This window comes from Salmo trutta, chromosome 5, assembly GCF_901001165.1.
Source record: "Salmo trutta chromosome 5, fSalTru1.1, whole genome shotgun sequence".
Taxonomy (NCBI): Eukaryota; Metazoa; Chordata; class Actinopteri; order Salmoniformes; family Salmonidae; genus Salmo; species Salmo trutta.
In genome coordinates this window covers 67,444,582-67,469,049 of record NC_042961.1, presented here as the reverse complement: position 1 = coordinate 67,469,049, position 24,468 = coordinate 67,444,582, and the positions used below count along the sequence as shown (strand labels likewise).

Here is a 24,468-nt window from a genome sequence, read left to right as displayed (position 1 = left end):
TTTGATATAAATATGAACTTGATTGAACAAAACATGCATGTGTAACCCTCTCACCAGGCTCGAATATGACTCTCACAATATTAACTTATGCAGAGTATCTCAGCAGCATGGGATGTTAGGTGAGAAGGACATCTCCAATAAGAATTCCTATTGTAAACTATCTAGGGTTATGACAATAGGGTATTAACTTCAGAATAAATGATTATAGGTTTTGTTATTGAATCAGGATAGACCATCCCATGCATTAAATTAAATTGAGACAATCAATGACTCCACCAACTCAATATACATAACGTTCCATATGTGTATTAAAACATTTTCAAACAAATACATTTTCAGACACAACAAAAGAAATAGAAAATAATAAACCCCAATGAGTCCAAATTATTTCAAGTTCGCTTAAATGAACCGTTGGCGCGCGTTGGAGCTCAAAAAATGATGACACCCAAAAATATCCTGAAGCACCTCACGTTGTGGTTACTCACTGCTTGGTAGATATTCCCTCAGCGAAGTATGGCAGTTCCATGCAGGTTTCCTCACCAAGTCCAAGGCAAGCACAGCTACCCATGCAGACAGTACTCCTTAGCCGTAACCGATATCCCATGGGAACACGAACTCGTTAAGCTTCCCAAGCAATTATCTCCCAGTGTCACACGATGCTAGGCTAACCTCAATGCTGACAAATACCTCCACGACGAGACGGTAGCTTCAGTCTTTACTGAGTTTTAACAAAATTATAACAACTCTTTTATAAAATAAAACATGTATTTCCCTTCATATCCTAGTAGGTATGGGTTTTGTTCTAGTTCTGTCGTCTTCTTTTATAATTAATTTACCAACCGTCCTAAGGTAAAACGTCAATCCTTCTCATCAACGTCTTTTTCCCTCTCTTTTCCCCAGGCCTCCCGTTAACCAGGTCAACTCCCATTGGCCACAACTTAACGAGCGACCTTATTGGTCAAAACTTACAATTCAAAGTAAAACAAACTATTCACTTATACATTAAATAAATATTTCTTCAAAAGCATAATGCATTAACAACATTACAGGTTAGGAGTAATTCAATTATCTTTTAAATATATAACCAATTAATTATAACAAATAAACTCAATACCTGGTTCAAACAAGGGTATTACACATGTATTGTATAACATAATGTCCTAGGTGTGTCATCTGATGAAGATCATCAAAGGTTAGTGCTGCATTTAGCTGTGGTTTTGGTTTTTGTGACATATATGCATGCTTTGAAAATGGCTGTGTGATTATTTCTGGCTGGGTACTCTCCTGACATAATCTAATGTTTTGCTTTCGCTGTAAAGCCTTTTTGAAATCGGACAACGTGGTTGGATTAACGAGAGTCTTATCTTTCAAATGGTGTAAAATAGTCATATGTTTGAGAAATTGAAGTTATAGCATTTTTGAGGTATTTGTATTTCGCGCCACGCGATTCCACTGGCTGTTGAATAGAGTGGGACGCTGACGTCCCACGTTTCCCATAGAAGATAATAGTATCTCTATGGTAACAGTGATAGAATTACATTCAGAACATATAATAGTATCTCTATGGTAACAGTGATAGAATTACATTCAGAACATATAATAGTATCTCTATGGTAACAGTGATAGAATTACATTCAGAACATATAATAGTATCTCTATGGTAACAGTGATAGAGATAGAATTACATTCTGTACATATAATAGTATCTCTATGGTAACAGTGATAGAGATAGAATTACATTCTGTACATATAATAGTATCTCTATGGTAACAGTGATAGAATTACATTCAGAACATATAATAGTATCTCTATGGTAACAGTGATAGAATTACATTCTGTACATATAATAGTATCTCTATGGTAACAGTGATTGAATTACATTCAGAACATATAACAGTATCTCCATGGTAACAGTCATATGGAAGTCACAACCTGACATACTGTAGTCCAGGGTTGGGGTTAATTCCATTTCAATTCCAAATGTTCCTCATTGAAAAGCATTGAAGAGAACTGGAATTCCAGTGTATTTCTAGAATTGACTGGAATTGAAATGGAATTGACCTCAACCCTGCTGTGAGCATCATTATTAACATTAACAAGAGTAATGGCAGCACATCATCAAGGAATTAATGTATTTTATTTCTTAGAATAGAATTCTGTTCCCTTATAACCACTATAACCCTTATAACCACTATAACACTTATAACCCTTATAACCACTATAACCACTATAACCCTTATAACCACTATAACCCGTATTACCACTATAACCCTTATTACCCTTATAACCACTATAACCACTATAACCCTTATAACCACTATAACCCTTATAACCACTATAACCCGTATTACCACTATAACCCTTATTACCCTTATAACCACTATAACCACTATAACCCTTATAACCCTTATAACCACTATAACCCTTATAACCACTATAACCACTATAACCACTATAACCCTTATAACCACTATAACCCTTATAACCACTATAACCCTTATTACCCTTATAACCACTATAACCCTTATAACCACTATAACCCTTATAACCACTATAACCCTTATAACCACTATAACCCTTATTACCCTTATAACCACTATAACCCTTATAACCACTATAACCACTATAACCCTTATAACCCTTAGTACCCCTATAACCCTTATAACCACTATAACCCTTAACAACTATAACCACTATAAGCCTTATAACCACTATAAGCCTTATAACCACTATAACCCTTATAACCACTATAACCCTTATAACCACTATAACCCTTATAACCACTATAAGCCTTATAACCACTATAACCCTTATAACCACTATAACCCCTATAACCACTATAACCCTTATAACCACTATAACCCTTATAACCCTTAGTACCCCTATAACCCTTATAACCACTATAACCCTTATAACCACTATAACCCTTAGTACCCCTATAACCCTTACAACCACTATAAGCCCTATAACTACTATAACCACTATAACCCTTATAACCACTATAAGCCCTATAACCACTATAACCCTTATAACCACTATAACCCTTATAACCACTATAACCCTTATAACCACTTTAAGCCCTATAACCCCTATAACCCCTATAACCCCTATAACCCCTATAACCCCTATAACCTCTATAACCCCTATAACCCCTATAACCGTAACAAGTGGCTGCATATCAACACCATTTCAACAGAGTTTAGTTGGTAGTTTGTTGATATAGTCTGAGCATCTGTACCCAGATCATCCAATTCTATTCATCGTGGAATTGGAAAGATTCCTGACTGTGGAAGAAATTCTTTCAAGAGAATTCTTCCAACTGAGTTGGTTAGTGGAAGGTTTAGGACCTCTTGGACAATCCTTTGGGAACACCTGGACACGACCACCTTGGTGAAATTGGTTCAACTCCTTTTCGAGTTCTCCCAAGGTTTCTGGTTTCAATGTTTTCCTCTTTCCCTTCTTGTTCCACCCCCAGTGCGCTTCGGCCTTCCACTTTTTCATCTTGTTCAAACAGCAGTAGGCTGTCCACATGAGATCAGGGATGTTCACTCTGTTGTTCAGTGTGTTGTTGTAACAGCAGTAGGCTGTCCACATGAGATCAGGGATGTTCACTCTGTTGTTCAGAGCGTTCTTCAGTGTGTTGTTCAGTGTTTTGTTCTTACTGGGCACCGCTCCAGTCACCACATAGGCCTTTATCTTCCTGTTGTTACTAAAACAGTCCGTCATCAGCTTCTCTCTGACATTTTCCTCCATTTCCTTCCACCTGCCATTGTTGAAGGACACCACCTGGGGAACGATGTTGGTCAGGGTAAAGGTGGACTTCTGAGTATCAAGGTCATGAGCATGTGAACATGGGAAGAGGTGACCTTTGTTCACCCCTTTAATTGGTATTGAGTTACTATAGTCGTAGTTCCCAGCCTGGTGTTGGTAGTGTTCTCCCATATTCTTCATTTCAGGGCTGTTGTTTACACCGTTGAGCTGCAGGACACAATCATACGTTCATTAATTTACAAACTTTCAGTGAATAAACCCTCCTTTCAGTATAATAAACCCTCCTTTCAGTACAATAAACCCTCCTTTCAGTACAATAAACCCTCCTTTCAGTACAATAAACCCTCCTTTCAGTACAATAAACCCTCCTTTCAGTACAATAAACCCTCCTTTCAGTACAATAAACCCTCCTTTCAGTACAATAAACCCTCCTTTCAGTACAATAAACCCTCCTTTCAGTACAATAAACCCTCCTTTCAGTACAATAAACCCTCCTTTCAGTATAATAAACCCTCCTTTCAGTATAATAAACCCTCCTTCAGTACAATAAACCCTCCTTTCAGTACAATAAACCCTCCTTTCAGTACAATAAACCCTCCTTTCAGTGAATAAATCCTCCTTTCAGTATAATAAACCCTCCTTTCAGTACAATAAACCCTCATTTCAGTACAATAAACCCTCCTTTCAGTACAATAAACCCTCCTTTCAGTACAATAAACCCTCCTTTCAGTATAATAAACCCTCCTTTCAGTGAATAAACCCTCCTTTCAGTGAATAAACCCCCCTTTCTGTACAATAAACCCTCCTTTCAGTATAATAAACCCTCCTTTCTGTACAATAAACCCTCCTTTCAGTACAATAAACCCTCCTTTCAGTACAATAAACCCTCCTTTCTGTACAATAAACCGTCCTTTCAGTACAATAAACCCTCCTTCCAGTGAATAAACCCTCCTTTCAGTGAATAAACCCTCCTTTCAGTACAATGAACCCTCCTTTCAGTACAATGAACCCTCCTTTCAGTACAATGAACCCTCCTTTCAGTACAATAAACCCTCCTTTCAGTACAATAAACCGTCCTTTCTGTACAATAAACCCTCCTTTCAGTACAATAAACCCTCCTTTCTGTACAATAAACCGTCCTTTCAGTACAATAAACCGTCCTTTCAGTACAATAAACCCTCCTTTCAGTGAATAAACCCTCCTTTCAGTACAATAAACCTTCCTTTCAGTACAATAAACCCTCCTTTCAGTACAATAAACCCTCCTTTCAGTACAATAAACCCTCCTTTCAGTACAATAAACCCTCCTTTCAGTATAATAAACCCTCCTTTCAGTACAAATAACCCTCCTTTCAGTACAATAAACCCTCCTTTCAGTACAATAAACCCTCCTTTCAGTACAATAAACCCTCCTTTCAGTACAATAAACCTTCCTTTCAGTACAATAAACCCTCCTTTCAGTACAATAAACCCTCCTTTCAGTACAATAAACCCTCCTTTCAGTACAATAAACCCTCCTTTCAGTACAATAAACCCTCCTTTCAGTACAATAAACCCTCCTTTCAGTACAATAAACCCTCCTTTAAGTACAATAAACCCTCCTTTCAGTATAATAAACCCTCCTTTCAGTATAATAAACCCTCCTTTCAGTACAATAAACCCTCCTGTCAGTACAATAAACCCTCCTTTCAGTACAATAAACCCTCCTGTCAGTACAATAAACCCTCCTTTCAGTACAATAAACCCTCCTTTCAGTACAATAAACTCTCCTTTCAGTACAATAAACTCTCCTTTCAGTATAATAAACCCTCCTTTCAGTACAATAAACCCTCCTTTCATTACAATAAACCCTCCTTTCAGTACAATAAACCCTCCTTTCAGTACAATAAACCCTCCTTTCAGTACAATAAACCCTCCTTTCAGTGAATAAACCCTCCTTTCAGTATAATAAACCCTCCTTTCTGTACAATAAACCCTCCTTTCAGTACAATAAACCCTCCTTTCAGTGAATAAACCCTCCTTTCTGTACAATAAACCCTCCTTTCAGTATAATAAACCCTCCTTTCTGTACAATAAACCCTCCTTTCTGTACAATAAACCCTCCTTTCAGTACAATAAACCCTCCTTTCAGTGAATAAACCCTCCTTTCTGTACAATAAACCCTCCTTTCAGTATAATAAACCCTCCTTTCTGTACAATAAACCCTCCTTTCAGTGAATAAACCCTCCTTTCTGTACAATAAACCCTCCTTTCAGTATAATAAACCCTCCTTTCTGTACAATAAACCCTCCTTTCTGTACAATAAACCCTCCTTTCAGTACAATAAACCCTCCTTTCAGTACAATAAACTCTCCTTTCAGTATAATAAACCCTCCTTTCTGTACAATAAACCGTCCTTTCAGTACAATAAACCCTCCTTTCAGTGAATAAACCCTCCTTTCAGTACAATAAACCCTCCTTTCAGTACAATAAACCCTCCTTTCAGTACAATAAACCCTCCTTTCAGTATAATAAACCCTCCTTTCAGTACAATAAACCCTCCTTTCAGTACAATAAACCCTCCTTTCAGTACAATAAACCCTCCTTTCAGTACAATAAACCCTCCTTTCAGTACAATAAACCCTCCTTTCAGTACAATAAACCCTCCTTTCAGTATAATAAACCCTCCTTTCAGTACAATAAACCCTCCTTTCAGTACAATAAACCCTCCTTTCAGTACAATAAACCCTCCTTTCAGTACAATAAACCCTCCTTTCAGTACAATAAACCCTCCTTTCAGTATAATAAACCCTCCTTTCAGTATAATAAACCCTCCTTTCAGTACAATAAACCCTCCTGTCAGTACAATAAACCCTCCTTTCAGTACAATAAACCCTCCTTTCAGTACAATAAACCCTCCTTTCAGTATAATAAACCCTCCTTTCAGTACAATAAACCCTCCTTTCAGTACAATAAACCCTCCTTTCAGTACAATAAACCCTCCTTTCAGTACAATAAACCCTCCTTTCAGTGAATAAACCCTCCTTTCAGTATAATAAACCCTCCTTTCAGTACAATAAACCCTCCTTTCAGTATAATAAACCCTCCTTTCAGTACAATAAACCCTCCTTTCAGTATAATAAACCCTCCTTTCAGTACAATAAACCCTCCTTTCAGTACAATAAACCCTCCTTTCAGTACAATAAACCCTCCTTTCAGTACAATAAACCCTCCTTTCAGTATAATAAACCCTCCTTTCAGTGAATAAACCCTCCTTTCTGTACAATAAACCCTCCTTTCAGTATAATAAACCCTCCTTTCTGTACAATAAACCGTCCTTTCAGTACAATAAACCCTCCTTTCAGTACAATAAACCCTCCTTTCAGTATAATAAACCCTCCTTTCAGTATAATAAACCGTCCTTTCAGTACAATAAACCCTGCTTTCAGTACAATAAACCCTCCTTTCAGTACAATAAACCCTCCTTTCAGTACAATAAACCCTCCTTTCAGTACAATAAACCCTCCTTTCAGTACAATAAACCCTCTTTTCTGTACAATAAACCCTCCTTTCTGTACAATAAACCCTCCTTTCTGTGCAATAAACCCTACTTTCTATTCAATAAACCCTCCTTTCTGTACAATAAACCCTCCTTTCTGTACAATAAACCCTCCTTTCTGTACAATAAACCCTCTTCTGGGGGGGTTCACAATCAAGACAATCAAGTCTCTATACCCTCCATAGTGGTAGTTCTATATTTTGTAACATAACTGTCTGTGACATACAGTTGAAGTCGGAAGTTTACATACACCTTAGCCAAATACATTTAAACTCAGTTTCACAATTCCTGACATTTAATCCTAGTAAAAATTCCCTGTCTTAGGTCAGTTAGGAAAACCACTATTTTAAGAAAGTGAAATGTCAGAATAATAGTAGAGAGAATTATTTATTTCAGCTTTTATTTCTTTCATCACATTCCCAGTGGGTCAGAAGTTTACATACACTCAATTAGTATTTGGTAGCATTGCCTTTAAATTGTTTAACTTGGGTCAAATGTTTAGGGTAGCCTTCCACAAGCTTCCCACAATAAGTTGGGTGAATTTTGTCCCATTCCTCCTGACAGAGCTGGTGTAACTGAGTCAGGTTTGTAGGCCTCCTTGCTTGCACACACTTTTTACATTTACATTTAAGTCATTTAGCAGACGCTCTTATCCAGAGCGACTTACAAATTGGTGCATTCACCTTATAATATCCAGTGGAACAACCACTTTACAATAGTGCATCTAAATCTTTTAAGGGGGGGTTAAAGGATTACTTTATCCTATCCCAGTTATTCCTTAAAGAGGTGGGGTTTCAGGTGTCTCCGGAAGGTGGTGATTGACTCCGCTGTCCTGGCGTCGTGAGGGAGCTTGTTCCACCATTGGGGTGCCAGAGCAGCGAACAGTTTTGACTGGGCTGAGCGGGAACTGTGCTTCCTCAGAGGTAGGGAGGCGAGCAGGCCAGAGGTGGATGAACGCAGTGCCCTTGTTTGGGTGTAGGGCCTGATCAGAGCCTGAAAGTACGGAGGTGCCGTTCCCCTCACAGCTCCGTAGGCAAGCACCATGGTCTTGTAGCGGATGCGAGCTTCGACTGGAAGCCAGTGGAGAGAGCGGAGGAGCGGGGTGACGTGAGAGAACTTGGGAAGGTTGAACACCAGATGGGCTGCGGCGTTCTGGATGAGTTGTAGGGGTTTAATGGCACAGGCAGGGAGCCCAGCCAACAACGAGTTGCAGTAATCCAGACGGGAGATGACAAGTGCCTGGATTAGGACCTGCGCCGCTTCCTGTGTGAGGCAGGGTCGTACTCTGCGAATGTTGTAGAGCATGAACCTACAGGATCGGGTCACCGCCTTGATGTTAGTGGGGAACGACAGGGTGTTGTACAGGGTCTTGCCGAGGTTCAGCTTTTTCAGTTCTGCCCACAAATTTTTTATAGGACTTTGTGATGGCCACTCCAATACCTTGACTTTGTTGTCCTTAAGCCCTTTTGCCACAACTTTAGAAGTATGCTTGGGGTCATTGTCCATTTGGAAGACCCATTTGCAACAAAGCTTTAACTTCCTGACTGATGTCTTGAGATGTTGCTTCAATATATCCACATAATTTTCCTGCCTCATGATGCCATCTATTTTGTGAAGTGCACCAGTCCCTCCTGCAGCAAAGCACCCCCACAACATGATGCTGCCACCCCCGTGCTTCATGGTTGGGATGTTGTTCTTCGGCTTGAAAGGATCCCCCTTTTTTCTCCAAACATAACGATGGTCGTTATGGCCAAACAGTTCTGTTTTTGTTTCATCAGACCGGAGGAAGTTTCTCCAAAAAGTACGATCTTTGTCCCCATGTGCAGTTGCAAACCGTAGTCTGGCTTTTTTATGGTGGTTTTGGAGCAGTGGCTTCTTCCTTGCTGAGCGGCCTTTCAGGTTATGTCGATATAAGACTCGTTTTACTGTGGATATAGATACTTTTGTACCTGTTTCCTCCAGCATCTTCACAAGGTCCTTTGCTGCTGTTATGGGATTGATTCGCACTTTTCGCACCAAAGTACGTTCATCTCTAGGAGACAGAACGCGTCTCCTTCCTGAGCGGTATGACGGCTGCGTGGTCCCATGGTGTTTATACTTGCGTACATTGTTTGTACAGATGAACGTGGTACCTTCAGGCATTTAGAAATTGCTCCCAATGATGAACCAGACTTGAGGAGGTCTACATTTTTTTTTCTGAGGTCTTGGCTGATTTCTTTAGATTTTCCCATGATGTCAAGCAAAGAGGCACTGAGTTTGAAGGTAAGCCTTGAAATACATCCACAGGTACACCTCCAATTGACTCAAATTATGCCAATTAGCCTATCAGAAGCTTCTAAAGCCATGACACCATTTTCGGAAATTTCCCAAGCTGTTTAAAGGCACAGTCCACTTAGTGTATGTAAACTTCTGACCCACTGGAATTGTGATACAGTGAATTATAAGTGAAATAATCTGTCTGTAAACAATTGTTCGAAAAATGACTTGTGTCATGAACAAAGTAGATGTCCTAACCGACTTGCCAAAACTATAGTTTGTTAACAAGAAATGTGTGGAGTGGTTGAAAAACGAGTTTTAATGACTCCAACCTAAGTGTATGTAAACTTCTGACTTCAACTGTACAGCAGTAAACAAATAATGTTATGTTATATGACAAAACATTAGTCCTACCTGGGGCTCGATCATCCAGGTTGGATTTGGTCTGGGGTCTGTAGGAGGACCAGTGAAGGTGTAGGCTGAGAACACAGGGATCCTGTTGGTCGTGTCGTAGAGAGTTGCAAACCTGTAGATGTTGTTGAACAACTGGCAAATCAGCTTGTAGCGTTTCTGGTCCTGGACCGTCCCACCAACCAAAATACCTGGGAGATTTGGAGTTGTCCCATTCAGGAAGAAATTCTTGCACTGTGGAACATCACTGAACTTCTCCACTACACGAGAGAGAGCAGGAGGAAGGAGAGAGAGAAGGAGGAGAGTAGAGAGATGATTCAATACCCCCATCATCACCTGAAGACTGTACACCACAGAGACAAAGATGAAGTTACAGAGACCAGTTGGTAGACTGGAGACTGTTGAGCTGAGTCAGGACAGACTGCTTTAAATAGTTATTACAGAGACCAGTTGGTAGACTGGAGACTGCTGAGCTGAGTCAGGACAGACTGCTTTAAATAGTTATTACAGAGACTCCTCCTTCAGATGTCAAGACAGATAGGGTTGATTTGCATAAACTCCTCCCTATGTTTCCATGGAAACTGCTGTAACACATAAAATGGAATAGATAGTGTAGAATAGATAGTATAGAATAGATAGTATAGAATAGATAGTATAGAATAGATAGTGTAGAATAGATAGTATAGAATAGATAGTATAGTATACTATCACCTCCTGTAGTTTCTAACACGTATGGACCCAGAACTGAATCACACAATATTATAGTTCTGGGTTAATGAGATTAGACTGCTCTAAATAGTGACTGCATCCACACTTTGGTTCTGGTAGAAAAACGTTTTAGGATAAAACCTGACTTTACTCAGCATAGAGTCTGTCAGAAGATACACATCAGACTATTATAACAGAGGGACTGTTCTGGAATTACGGTTGCTGAGTTCACATTCATTAATATCCCACAAGGCTTAGCGACTCTGACTCAAAAACTCAAAGAAGTAAACTTGCATTTCCCTTGACAAGCAAGTCAAGGGAAATGTAGGGAAATGCTTGTGCTTCTTGTTCCAACAGTGCAGTAATATCTAACAGGTAATATCTAATAATTCCACAACAAATACCTAATACACACAAATCTAGTAAAGGAATGGAATAAGAATAAGAATATATAAATATATGGATGAGCAATGTCAGAGAGGCTAAGATGCAATAGATAGTATAGAATAGATAGTGTAGTATAGCTGGTGTAGAATAGATAGTATAGAATAGATAGTATAGAATAAATAGTGTAGTATAGATAGTGTAGAATAGATATAATAGATAGTGTAGACTAGATAGTATAGAATAGATAGTGTAGAAAAGATAGCGTAGAATAGAGGCTAAGATGCAATAGATAGTATAGAATAGATAGTATAGAATAGATAGTGTAGAATAGATAGTGTAGAATAGATAGTGTAGAATAGATAGTGTATCATAGATAGTGTAGAATAGATAGTGTAGAATAGATAGTATAGTGTAGATAGTATAGACTAGATAGTATAGGATAGATAGTGTAAAATACAGTATATATATGGATCAGCAATGTCAGAGTGGCATAGGCTAAGACGCAATAGATGGTATTCTATACTATCAGGTACGAAGGCTAAGATGCAATAGATAGTATTCTATACTATCAGGTATGAAGGTAAGACCCAGATGCAGACAAGTTGAATTAACAATGGATTAATAATCCAACAGGGGCAATAGACAGGTCAAGGCAGGCAGGGGTCAGTAAAGGCAGGCTCCGGGTCAGGGAAGGCAGAGAGGTCAGGCAGGTGGGCTCAGAGTCAGGACAGGAAAGGGTCAAAACCAGGAGGGTGAGAAAAAGAGAGACTGAGAAAAAAAAAAGCTGGTTGACCTGGCAACAGACAAACAGAGAACACAGGTATAAATACACAGGGGATAATAGGGAAGATGGGCGACACCTGGAGGGGGGTGGAGACAACAGGGACAGGTGAAACAGATCAGGGTGTGACAGAATACAGTATATACATATTAGATGAATAATGTGAGATATGTAAACATTCTTAAAGTGGCATTATTAAAGTGACTAGTGTTCCATTTATTAAAGTGGCCGATGATTTCAAGTCTGTATGTGGGCAGCTGCCTCTCTGTGCTAGTGATGGCTGTTTAACCTGTTTAGGATAGGGGGAAGTATTTTCACGGCCGGATAAAAAACGTACCCGATTTAATCTGGTTATTACTCCTGCCCAGAAACTAGAATATGCATATAATTATTTGATTTGGATAGAAAACAGCCTAAAGTTTCTAAAACTGTTTGAATGGTGTCTGTGAGTATAACAGAACTCCTATGGCAGGCCAAAACCTGAGAAGATTCCATACAGGAAGTGCCCTCTCTGACCATTTCTTGGCCTTCTATAGCCTCTTTATCGAAAATAGAGGATCTCTGCTGTAACGTGACATTTTCTAAGGCTCCCATAGGCTCTCAGAAGGCGCCAGAACGTGGAATGAGATCTCTGCAGTCCCTGGGCGAAAAACAGTAGGGGTTTTGGAAAGTGGTCGTTCTGAGAACAATGACACGGGTGCGCGCGTGCATGTGAAGACTCCATTTTCTATCTTCAGTGTTTGAACGAAAACAAGGTCTCCCGGTCGGAATATTATCGCTATTTTATGAGAAAAATCGCATAAAAATTGATTTTAAACAGCGTTTGACATGCTTCGAAGTACGGTAATGGAATATTTTGAAATTTTTTGTCACGATACGCGCCGGCGCGTCACCCTTCGGATAGTGTCTTGAACGCAAGAACAAAACGCCGCTATTTGGATATGACTATGGATTATTTGGAACCAAAACAACATTGGGTGTTGAAGTAGAAGTCCTGGGAGTGCATTCTGACGAAGAACAGCAAAGGTAATCCAATTTTTCTTATAGTAAATCTGAGTTTGGTGAGTGCCAAACTTGGTGGGTGTCAAAATAGCTAGCCGTGATGGCCGGGCTATCTACTCAGAATATTGCAAAATGTGCTTTCACCGAAAAGCTATTTTAAAATCGGACACCGCGATTGCATAAAGGAGTTCTGTATCTATAATTCTTAAAATAATTGTTTTGTTTTTTGTGAACGTTTATCGTGAGTAATTTAGTAAATTCACCGGAAGTTTTCGGTGGGTATGCTAGTTCTGAACGTCACATGCTAATGTAAAAAGCTGGTTTTTGATATAAATATGAACTTGATTGAACAAAACATGCATGTATTGTATAACATAATGTCCTAGGAGTGTCATCTGATCATCAAAGGTTAGTGCTGCATTTAGCTGTGGTTTTGGTTTTTGTGACATTATATGCTAGCTTGAAAAGTGGGTGTGTGATTATTTCTGGCTGGGTACTCTCCTGACATAATCTAATGTTTTGCTTTCATTGTAAAGCCTTTTTGAAATCGGACAATGTGGTTAGATAAAGGAGAGTCTTGTCTTTAAAATGGTGTAAAATAGTCATATGTTTGAAAAATGGAAGTTTTTGGATTTTTGAGGTGTTTGTAATTCGCGCCACGCTCTATCATTGGATATTGGCGAGGCGTTCCGCTAGCGGCACATCTAGATGTAAGAGGTTAACAGTCTGATGGCCTTGAGATAGAAGCTGTTTTTCAATCTCTCAGTCCCAGCTTTGATGCACCTGTACTGACCTCGCCTTCTGGATGATAGCGGGGTGAACAGGCAGTGGCTCGGGTGGTTATTGTCCTTGATGATCTGTTTGGCCTTCCTGTGACATCGGGTGTTGTAGGTGTCCTGGAGGGCAGATAGTTTGCCCCTGGTGATGCGTTGTGCAGACCTCACTACCCTCTGGAGAGCCCTGCTGTTGTGGGCGGTGCAGTTGCAGTACCAGGAGGTGATACAGATATGTTTACAACTGAATGAAATGGAGGAAGATGTTTACAACTGAATGAAACGGAGGAAGATGTTTACAACTGAATGAAATGGAGGAAGATGTTTACAACTGAATGAAATGGAGGAAGATGTGTCCAACTGAATGAAATGGAGGAAGATGTTTACAACTGAATGAAATGGAGGAAGATGTTTACAACTGAATGAAATGGAGGAAGATGTGTCCAACTGAATGAAATGGAGGAAGATGTTTACAACTGAATGAAATGGAGGAAGATGTTTAAAACTGAATGAAATGGAGGAAGATGTTTAAAACTGAATGAAATGGAGGAAGACGTGTCCAACTGAATGAAATGGAGGAAGCTATCAAATGTCAATCAAGTTTCCACCTCTGATTTGGCCTCTAATCAATCAATCAATCAAATGTATTTATAAAGCCCTTATTACATCAGCTGATGTCACAGAGTGCTGTATAGAAACCCAGCCTAAAACCACAAACAGCAATGCAGGTGTAGAAACACGGTCGAACACACTTCCAGGAAACCAGAAGATGGCAATAATGGATGTTTCATTTACTGGTGTTGTATATGTTGGTGTATCTGTGGTCTGACCACTGCTGAGTTTATTTCCAGAAACTAAATTAGGTCACAGTAAGAGCGGACAAAAGGCTGTGTATGTAGCATTAGAAAATGTGGTTCCTAACAACACTGTGGTCAGAGCAGCACTGGACTGATTAACACCTCAGACTCAGCAGCTGTAGATTCTTCAGTTGAGGAGGCCTTTTCTCAGTAAGAGTAGAGGAGACTGGGGAACAAACTAACACTTTTAGACATTTGTTCATAATGAAAATATTATTTAAGTTAAATTAATAATATTTTTATATAAACAACATACAGTATCTCAGCTACCATAACACACTAAGTATGTTCCTAGGACCTACCAGTCATTTACAATTCAACCAAGTGGAGGATATTAAATGTTATAATTGACCCAGTAGGTGAATGTTCCACAGGTCAATAATTTAACAAAAAGACAGGAGGATAGAATATTTACTTTAGGGCCTCAAAACCCTTTTTCTTCTTCAATAAAACTAAAAGTCACCAATGGATTGAAACAAAACCTCTTGGTCATGTAGCGACTAGAGCTGGGTGATATGGCCAAAATATCATATCATATTATATTTTTGTCATTTTTGATGGTATTTTATGTTTTTGATGAATAAAATTTGTACATTTTCTTTATGAGTAGTGTGTGATCCTACCGTGGCAACACATATATTCTGAATTATTTCAATGGGTCTTTCTACATTCTGATTGGTTTATTCTCTTCAATTCAACTTCAACCTAAAATCATTTCCTGCATTTCCATCAATTTCTGCATTTCCTGCACTCATTTCAGATCATTTCCACGATATGGGCAAAAATACTAGGCCTTATTTTTAACCAAATGTTGCAATTGCGATTTAGATCAAAACACTTGGGTGAACATTTGGAATCATGGAAATAGAATGTTTATTATAATTCTATAGTTAGAATATAAATAACAGTGGGCACTTTGAATACAGTGTTGTTTGACATGACAACGAATGAAAGGACGAATTATTGTGACAGGGTAGGAACCAAAGTGATGTTCAGTGCTTCCTTGGGGACCCTATAATCTCTGGCTACATTAAAACTTTATTCATATTGCCAGCATATTCATGCTTCGCCTATTCCTCTTTGATTTAGAAGATACTATTGCACAATCAACATGCTGATTTAGCCAGCTAACTAGCGTGTTAGCCATTAGTGGCAAACACGATTTAGCTTAACTTGCTAAGAAAATACAATACTATTGTTGGGGTAAAGTACTGGGTAATGGCGATGTACTGCTTTAGTTCTCAGGCTGAGAACTACCTGCACCTACTGATAGTCACGTAGCCTCAAGGCCAAGATGTTCTGAAAATAGCAAAGCGTCTGAGACCACACAGGTGTGGTTGATGGCTTGTAGCAGAGTGTGAAACCACATGTTTTTCTCATCTGAGATCCCTTGTATCTAATCCAATGCAACAATGTTAAGGTACGATTGACGGTAGGTTGTTCACACCACCCAGTATAAAGAGTGTTGTCTCCTGTTTCACAACACAGATCTTTACTATAGACTCCTGAGGTATTCTGGGTGTCAATCTCTGTCTGCAATTGTATTTTATTACTAAAGAATTTCATATCAAGGTTCCTGTGTCATCTATCTGGAAGACTGATTGTTGAAAGAAACTTACATCACCCCATGCAAAGGACACTATGAATAAATTTCTTATTTCATGAAACTACAGGAATCCTTTGTTTCAGTGAAACATTATATTTGTTCAACATGCGTGTGGGGAGGAGTTCCCCTTTCTGTCCAATGAGGTCATTTCTGGACAATATTTCAGCAAGTAAAATGATGGTTCTACTTTAGAATGTGGAACACAGCCAATAGGGAGGTTTGATTGTTACACATTCTAAATAGTTCCACCTGTTCCACATACAGAGGAGTTTATCCAACCCTCCTTGTCCAGTCTGACCACTAAATATACCAGAAAGGATTCATCTTCATACAGAGGAGTTTATCCAACCCTCCTTGTCCAGTCTGACCACTAATTATACCAGACAGGACTCATCTTCATACAGAGGAGTTTATCCAACCCTCCTTGTCCAGTCTGACCACTAATTATACCAGACAGGACACATCTTCTTCCACATATCGTCACAGAAAAGTTAATCAGTTAGATAATGTTTACCCAGTGGCATCCTGAGGCATTTATAGATCATGAGAGAAGAAAATATTAAATTACCATTTCTAAGCTGCTCATTTATTATGGAAAAACTCACCCCAGCACATTCTGAGACAGGCCTTGGAGACAGGAAGGACATCACCCTCTTCTGGTCTTCACCCCACCAGGGAAAGGACAGTGATGAACTGTGAGCTCTGTAGGCAGCTCCTGGTAAACAGCGTCTGGTCAATCCACTGCTGCTGCTTCTTCTTGTTGAGAGTTGCCCACCAGATCTCTGGAATCACCAGCTGCATTTTAAGGGAGAGAGAGAGTTAAAATACTAATAGTTCACACAACATTAACAAATATTCAATTACCAGTTCTAAGCTTCTCATTTATTATTTAAATAAATCACCTCAGCACTTTGAGGCACGAAGGACATCACCCTCTTCTGGTCTTCACCCCACTGGGGCAAGTTCAGAAGCCTGGGGTGGATACAAGAGGGCCTGGGGTAGATCAGCAGGGACAGGGGCCGAACGTGAGGCAGGAGGGAGCGCTGGAGGTACCTGCATGTCCATGGGTTCATACCTAATACATATAGAGAATACATAAGAGACAGATACAGTACTAAGCATTCTCAGCACCATGACAGTAAATCTACAGCATGAAAGGTAAGAGACAGATACAGTACTAAGCATTCTCAGCACCATGACAGTAAATCTACAGCATGAAAGGTAAGAGACAGATACAGTACTAAGCATTCTCAGCACCATGACAGTAAATCTACAGCATGAAAGGTAAGAGACAGATACAGTACTAAGCATTCTCAGCACCATGACAGTAAATCTACAGCATGAAAGGTAAGAGACAGATACAGTACTAAGCATTCTCAGCACCATGACAGTAAATCTACAGCATGAAAGGTAAGAGACAGATACAGTACTAAGCATTCTCAGCACCATGACAGTAAATCTACAGCATGAAAGGTAAGAGACAGATACAGTACTAAGCATTCTCAGCACCATGACAGTAAATCTACAGCATGAAAGGTAAGAGACAGATACAGTACTAAGCATTCTCAGCACCATGACAGTAAATCTACAGCATGAAAGGTAAGAGACAGATACAGTACTAAGCATTCTCAGCACCATGACAGTAAATCTACAGCATGAAAGGTAAGAGACAGATACAGTACTAAGCATTCTCAGCACCATGACAGTAAATCTACAGCATGAAAGGTAAGAGACAGATACAGTACTAAGCATTCTCAGCACAATGACAGTAAATCTACAGCATGAAAGGTAAGAGACAGATACAGTACTAAGCATTCTCAGCACCATGACAGTAAATCTACAGCATGAAAGGTAAGAGACAGATACAGTACTAAGCATTCTCAGCACCATGACAGTAAATCTACAGCATGAAAGGTAAGAGACAGATACAGTACTAAGCATTCTCAGCACCATGACAGTAAATCTACAGCATGAAAGGTAAGAGACAGATACAGTACTAAGCATTCTCAGCACCATGACAGTAAATCTACAGCATGAAAGGTAAGAGACAGATACAGTACTAAGCATTCTCAGCACCATGACAGTAAATCTACAGCATGAAAGGTAAGAGACAGATACAGCACTAAGCATTCTCAGCACCATGACAGTAAATCTACAGCATGAAAGGTAAGAGACAGATACAGTACTAAGCATTCTCAGCACCATGACAGTAAATCTACAGCATGAAAGGTAAGAGACAGATACAGTACTAAGCATTCTCAGCACCATGACAGTAAATCTACAGCATGAAAGGTAAGAGACAGATACAGTACTAAGCATTCTCAGCACCATGACAGTAAATCTACAGCATGAAAGGTAAGAGACAGATACAGTACTAAGCATTCTCAGCACCATGACAGTAAATCTACAGCATGAAAGGTAAGAGACAGATACAGTACTAAGCATTCTCAGCACCATGACAGTAAATCTACAGCATGAAAGGTAAGAGACAGATACAGTACTAAGCATTCTCAGCACCATGACAGTAAATCTACAGCATGAAAGGTAAGAGACAGATACAGTACTAAGCATTCTCAGCACCATGACAGTAAATCTACAGCATGAAAGGTAAGAGACAGATACAGTACTAAGCATTCTCAGCACCATGACAGTAAATCTACAGCATGAAAGGTAAGAGACAGATACAGTACTAAGCATTCTCAGCACCATGACAGTAAATCTACAGCATGAAAGGTAAGAGACAGATACAGTACTAAGCATTCTCAGCACCATGACAGTAAATCTACAGCATGAAAGGTAAGAGACAGATACAGTACTAAGCATTCTCAGCACCATGACAGTAAATCTACAGCATGAAAGGTAAGAGACAGATACAGTACTAAGCATTCTCAGCACCATGACAGTAAATCTACAGCATGAAAGGTAAGAGACAGATACAGTACTAAGCATTCTCAGCACCATGACAGTAAATCTACAGCATGAAAGGTAAGAGACAGATACAGTACTAAGCATTCTCAGCACCATGACAGTAAATCTACAGCATGAAAGGTAAGAGACAGATACAGTACTAAGCATTCTCAGCACCATGACAGTAAATCTACAGCATGAAAGGTAAGAGACAGATACCAGATGTAGTTGTGTAACTAAAGGACAGAGAATGCATAGGCCTTTATGACAGATACAGGAAGGAGTGTCATAATGGAAGGAGTTTCATCTGTAAAAACTGCATTTATGGAAAGTTGTGTTGCATTCAGTGCATTTATGGAAAGTTGTGTTGCATTCAGTGCATTTATGGAAAGTTGTGTTGCATTCAGTGCATTTATGGAAAGTTGTGTTGCATTCAGTGCATTTATGGAAAGTTGTGTTGCATTCAGTGCATTTATGGAAAGTTGTGTTGCATTCAGTGCATTTATGGAAAGTTGTGTTGCATTCAGTGCATTTATGGAAAGTTGTGTTGCATTCAGTGCATTTATGGAAAGTTGTGTTGCATTCAGTGCATTTATGGAAAGTTGTGTTGCATTCAGTGCATTTATGGAAAGTTGTGTTGCATTCAGTGCATTTATGGAAAGTTGTGTTGCATTCAGTGCATTTATGGAAAGTTGTGTAGCATTCAGTGCATTTATGGAAAGTTGTGTTGCATTCAGTGCATTTATGGAAAGTTGTGTTGCATTCAGTGCATTTATGGAAAGTTGTGTTGCATTCAGTGCATTTATGGAAAGTTGTGTTGCATTCAGTGCATTTATGGAAAGTTGTGTTGCATTCAGTGCATTTATGGAAAGTTGTGTTGCATTCAGTGCATTTATGGAAAGTTGTGTTGCATTCAGTGCATTTATGGAAAGTTGTGTTGCATTCAGTGCATTTATGGAAAGTTGTGTAGCATTCAGTGCATTTATGGAAAGTTGTGTTGCATTCAGTGCATTTATGGAAAGTTGTGTTGCATTCAGTGCATTTATGGAAAGTTGTGTTGCATTCAGTGCATTTATGGAAAGTTGTGTTGCATTCAGTGCATTTATGGAAAGTTGTGTTGCATTCAGTGCATTTATGGAAAGTTGTGTTGCATTCAGTGCATTTATGGAAAGTTGTGTTGCATTCAGTGCATTTATGGAAAGTTGTGTTGCATTCAGTGCATTTATGGAAAGTTGTGTTGCATTCAGTGCATTTATGGAAAGTTGTGTAGCATTCAGTGCAGTCAGATCTACATGGACAAATAGTAAGAGTGTTTTTGGTTTATTGAAATTGTTCACTAAGTTTGAAGTACACTGCATTTATTTGGATGGAAAGTAATAACCCGTAGTATTGAATCTGTCTATGTACACAGACCTGGGAGGACCACCCCCTGTATTCTGGTTAGTACCAGTTGGTGTTAAAGGTTAGGTCAGACCTGGGAGGACCACCCCCTGTATTCTGGTTAGTACCAGTTGGTGTTAAAGGTTAGGTCAGACCTGGGAGGACCACCCCCTGTATTCTGGTTAGTACCAGTTGGTGTTAAAGGTTAGGTCAGACATGGGAGGACCACCCCCTGTATTCTGGTTAGCAGCCAGTTGGTATTAAAGGTTAGGTCAGACCTGGGAGGACCACCCCCTGTATTCTGGTTAGTACCAGTTGGTGTTAAAGGTTAGGTCACACCTGGGAGGACCACCCCCTGTATTCTGGTTAGCAGCCAGTTGGTGTTAAAGGTTAGGTCAGACCTGGGAGGACCACCCCCTGTATTCTGGTTAGTACCAGTTGGTGTTAAAGGTTAGGTCAGACCTGGGAGGACCACCCCCTGCATTCTGGTTAGTACCAGTTGGTGTTAAAGGTTAGGTCAGACCTGGGAGGACCACCCCCTGTATTCTGGTTAGTACCAGTTGGTGCTAAAGGTTAGGTCAGACCTGGGAGGACCACCCCCTGTATTCTGGTTAGCCACCAGTTGGTGTTAAAGGTTAGGTCAGACCTGGGAGGACCACCCCCTGTATTCTGGTTAGCAGCCAGTTGGTGTTAAAGGTTAGGTCAGACCTGGGAGGACCACCCCCTGTATTCTGGTTAGTACCAGTTGGTGTTAAAGGTTAGGTCAGACCTGGGAGGACCACCCCCTGTATTCTGGTTAGTACCAGTTGGTGTTAAAGGTCAGGTAAGCTGTGGGAAGGCAGGTAAGGTAGGAGATGGGACTCTTTTACTTCCATTGCTTTGGTTCCGTCCAGCCCCTTTTCCACCTTAACGTGTTTAATGAAGAATAAATTCCCTGTAAACTGTGTTTTTCCCTGCCGTCCTTCCCCGCACCTACGATCACATACCTTTTTCACTCCACGGGGAGTTGAGTTGTAGCAGGGTGTTGCGTTGCCTCCTCCAAGATGCGAACATGACAGCAAATATCACGATTTTTACACCATGAAACTAGATAGAACTGTATGTTTTCAATTCGCTTTTCCATTCTTCTTACAACTTCACCGATGTAGCAATACGATTTACAACTGATTTCATCCAACCTGGTAAAATATATTTACTCTGTAACTCTCCGTTTGATGTAAACAAAGATCCGATGAGGGGAAAGTGTCATGGCGCCGTTTGGTTTTTCAAACTTCCGGTTAGGGCGGAGCTAAGGTCAAAGGGCAAATCTGATTGGACCACACGTGGATGGATACGGTTCTTTGAGACTGTCTACGCATTCCCATTGGAGGATTTTCGCTAGTTGAGACTGGCTAGACATCCGGTTGGTCTGCACAGGAAAATAATGCGCAACAGATTACACGCACATTCGTGAAGCGGCCTTATTTTGTCCCTCCGCTGGGGATAGACATGTTCCTGAGCGAACATAGCGAATAACTTTGAAATGTACGTTTATTTAATTATTTTGTTTATTTATTTATTTACCAAATTGTTTAAATGCTCAACAAATTACTTTAATGTGAATTTTAAATTAAAATGTTAATTCAAGTGCTTTTTATCAGTCCGCCAGCCAAGCTAAGTTGGGATCGGATCCAAAAACTAGCTAGCAGGCGATCTCTTCCTGCATATCAGCTGTTAAGAGATGAACAACTAAACTAACTAATTGTAAAGTCAGCAGTGTGTCAATTGTGAAGACCCAGACAGTTTTTTTAACCCTGAATTGAGGAACTTGTTAGTCAGCTAATGACAAATGTAGCAAATCTATCTGTTCTGTATACTTCTGGCCCTTCTTTGGACACTGTGTTAACAACCCTCCAGACAAGCTTCAATGCCATTCAACTCTCCTTCCGTGGCCTCCAACTGCTCTTAAATACAAGTAAAACTAAATGCTCTTCAACCGATCGCTGCCTGCACCTGCCCGTCCGTCCAGCATCACTACTCTGGATGGTTCTGACTTAGAATATGTGGACAACTACAAATACCTAGGTGTCTGGTTAGACTGTAAACTCTCCTTCCAGACTCACATTAAACATCTCCAATCCAAAGTTAAGTCTCGAATTGGCTTCCTATTTCGCAACAAAGCATCCTTCACTCATGCTGCCAAACATACCCTCGTAAAACTGACCATCCTACCGATCCTCGACTTCGGCGATGTCATTTACAAAATTGCCTCCAACACCCTACTCAATAAACTGGATGCAGTATATCACAGTGCCATCCGTTTTGTCACCAAAGCACCACTGCGACCTGTACACTCTTGTTGGCTGGCCGTCGCTTCATACTCGTCGCCAAACCCACTGGTTACAGGTCATCTACAAGTCTCTGCTTGGTAAAGCCCCGCCTTATCTCAGCTCACTGGTCACCATAGCAGCACCCACTCGTAGCACGCGCTCCAGCAGGAATATCTCACCACTCACCCTCAAAGCCAATTCCTCCTTTGGTCGCCTTTCCTTCCAGTTCTCTGCTGGAACTGCAAAAATCACTGAAGCTGGAGACTCATATCTCCCTCACTAGCTTTAAGCACCAGCTGTCAGAGCAGCTCACAGATCACTGCACCTGTACATAGCCCATCTGTAAATAGCACACCCAACTACCTCATCCCCATATTGTTATTTATTTATCTTGCTCCTTTGCACCCCAGTATCTCTACTTGCACATTCATCTTCTGCACATCTACCATTCCAGTGTTTAATTGCTATGTTGTAATTATTTCACCACTATGGTCTATTTATTGCCTTAATTCCCTTATCTTACCTCATTTGCACACAATGTATATAGAGTTTTCTACTTTATTATTGATTGTATGTTTGTTTATTCCATGTGTTACTCTGTGTTGTTGTTTGTGTCAAACTGCGTTGCTTGATATTGGCCAGGTCGCAGTTGTAAATGAGAACTTGTTCTCAACAAGTCTACCTGGTTAAATAAAGTTGAAATTAAAAAAAAATGAAGCCTGTGAGAGTCTGGTGTTTTGTAGTTATGGTGTTTAAATGTATCCAAGTGACTCCAAAATGTTCCAATTCAACATTAGACCACATAATTTGAGCTAAAAATATAAATTACTGAAAGCACTATTTTAGTTGTCAGTTATTCATTCAAACTTTGCCATAACTACGTGTCCAACCAGCTATGGTCCAGCATACCAGCTAGCTACCATGTCTCTAAACATACCTGGAGCTGGTCAAGAAGCTACCATGTCTCTAAACATACCTGGAGCTGGTCAAGAAGCTACCATGTCTCTAAACATACCTGGAGCTGGTCAAGAAGCTACCATGTCTCTAAACATACCTGGAGCTGGTCAAGAAGCTACCATGTCTCTAAACATACCTGGAGCTGGTCAAGAAGCTACCATGTCTCTAAACATACCTGGAGCTGGTCAAGAAGCTACCATGTCTCTAAACATACCTGGTCAAGAAGGACTTTCAAACATTGTTCTAGAATCATCAAAATCCAGGCTTCATCACATCCGGCCGTGATTGGGTGTCCCATAGGGCGGCGCATAATTGGCCCATCGTCCAGGTTTGGCCGGGGTAGGCCGTCATTTTAAATAAGAATTTGTTCTAAACTGACTTGTCTAGTTAAATAAAGGTTAAAAATTTTTTTTTAAGGATTTTCAATCAGTGTTGTAGAATCACCTCACCAGCAGGTAGAAGCCTTGTTCCAGTTTTCAAACCTCCACTCCATGAGCTCTTTGAACAGAACAGGTTTCAATTGATTGACTGATTAATTGATTGATAAATATATTATATATATTTTCATCATCTGTGTTTTTGATCTATTATCCATATCATTGATAATTAGCATATTTGCATTCAGTTACGATAAACAAGCAGACTAAAAACAGATTGTGAGAATTTACATCCCACATTCAGCCACACTTGAACCAGGAAATGTCCCCCTTTTGTCCAAGTCCACACACAATAAATACTATTATTTCTCATCAAAAGGTCACTGGATGAGCTGCTGTAAAAAAAATGTAATGTTTCCCTGCATTCAGTGGAAGTCAACAAAAGACAC

The 24,468-nt window shown here is 39.9% G+C and overlaps 1 protein-coding gene across 5 annotated transcripts in view; it reads right to left on the bottom strand.

The window, feature by feature from the left end:
- The window catches only part of LOC115194901 (endonuclease domain-containing 1 protein), a 238,049-nt gene that overhangs the window by 51,121 nt on the left and 162,460 nt on the right, over positions 1-24,468 (bottom strand). For 2 of the 5 annotated variants that reach the window (XR_003878551.1, XM_029754810.1), the window contains exons 1-2: positions 9,979-11,041; positions 3,544-3,978 (exon numbers count right to left, since the gene is read on the bottom strand). The exons of 1 other annotated variant lie outside the window; for it this stretch is intronic. Coding sequence is in view for 3 of the 4 variants with exons in the window: in XM_029754810.1 (XP_029610670.1) it covers positions 3,544-3,978; positions 9,979-10,308 (765 nt within the window). In the remaining variant the exon portion in view is untranslated. Of the gene's footprint in view, positions 1-2,601; positions 3,979-9,978; positions 11,060-24,468 lie in introns of those variants that run through there. 2 more of the 5 variants (XM_029754817.1, XM_029754812.1) reach the window with 2 other exon arrangements.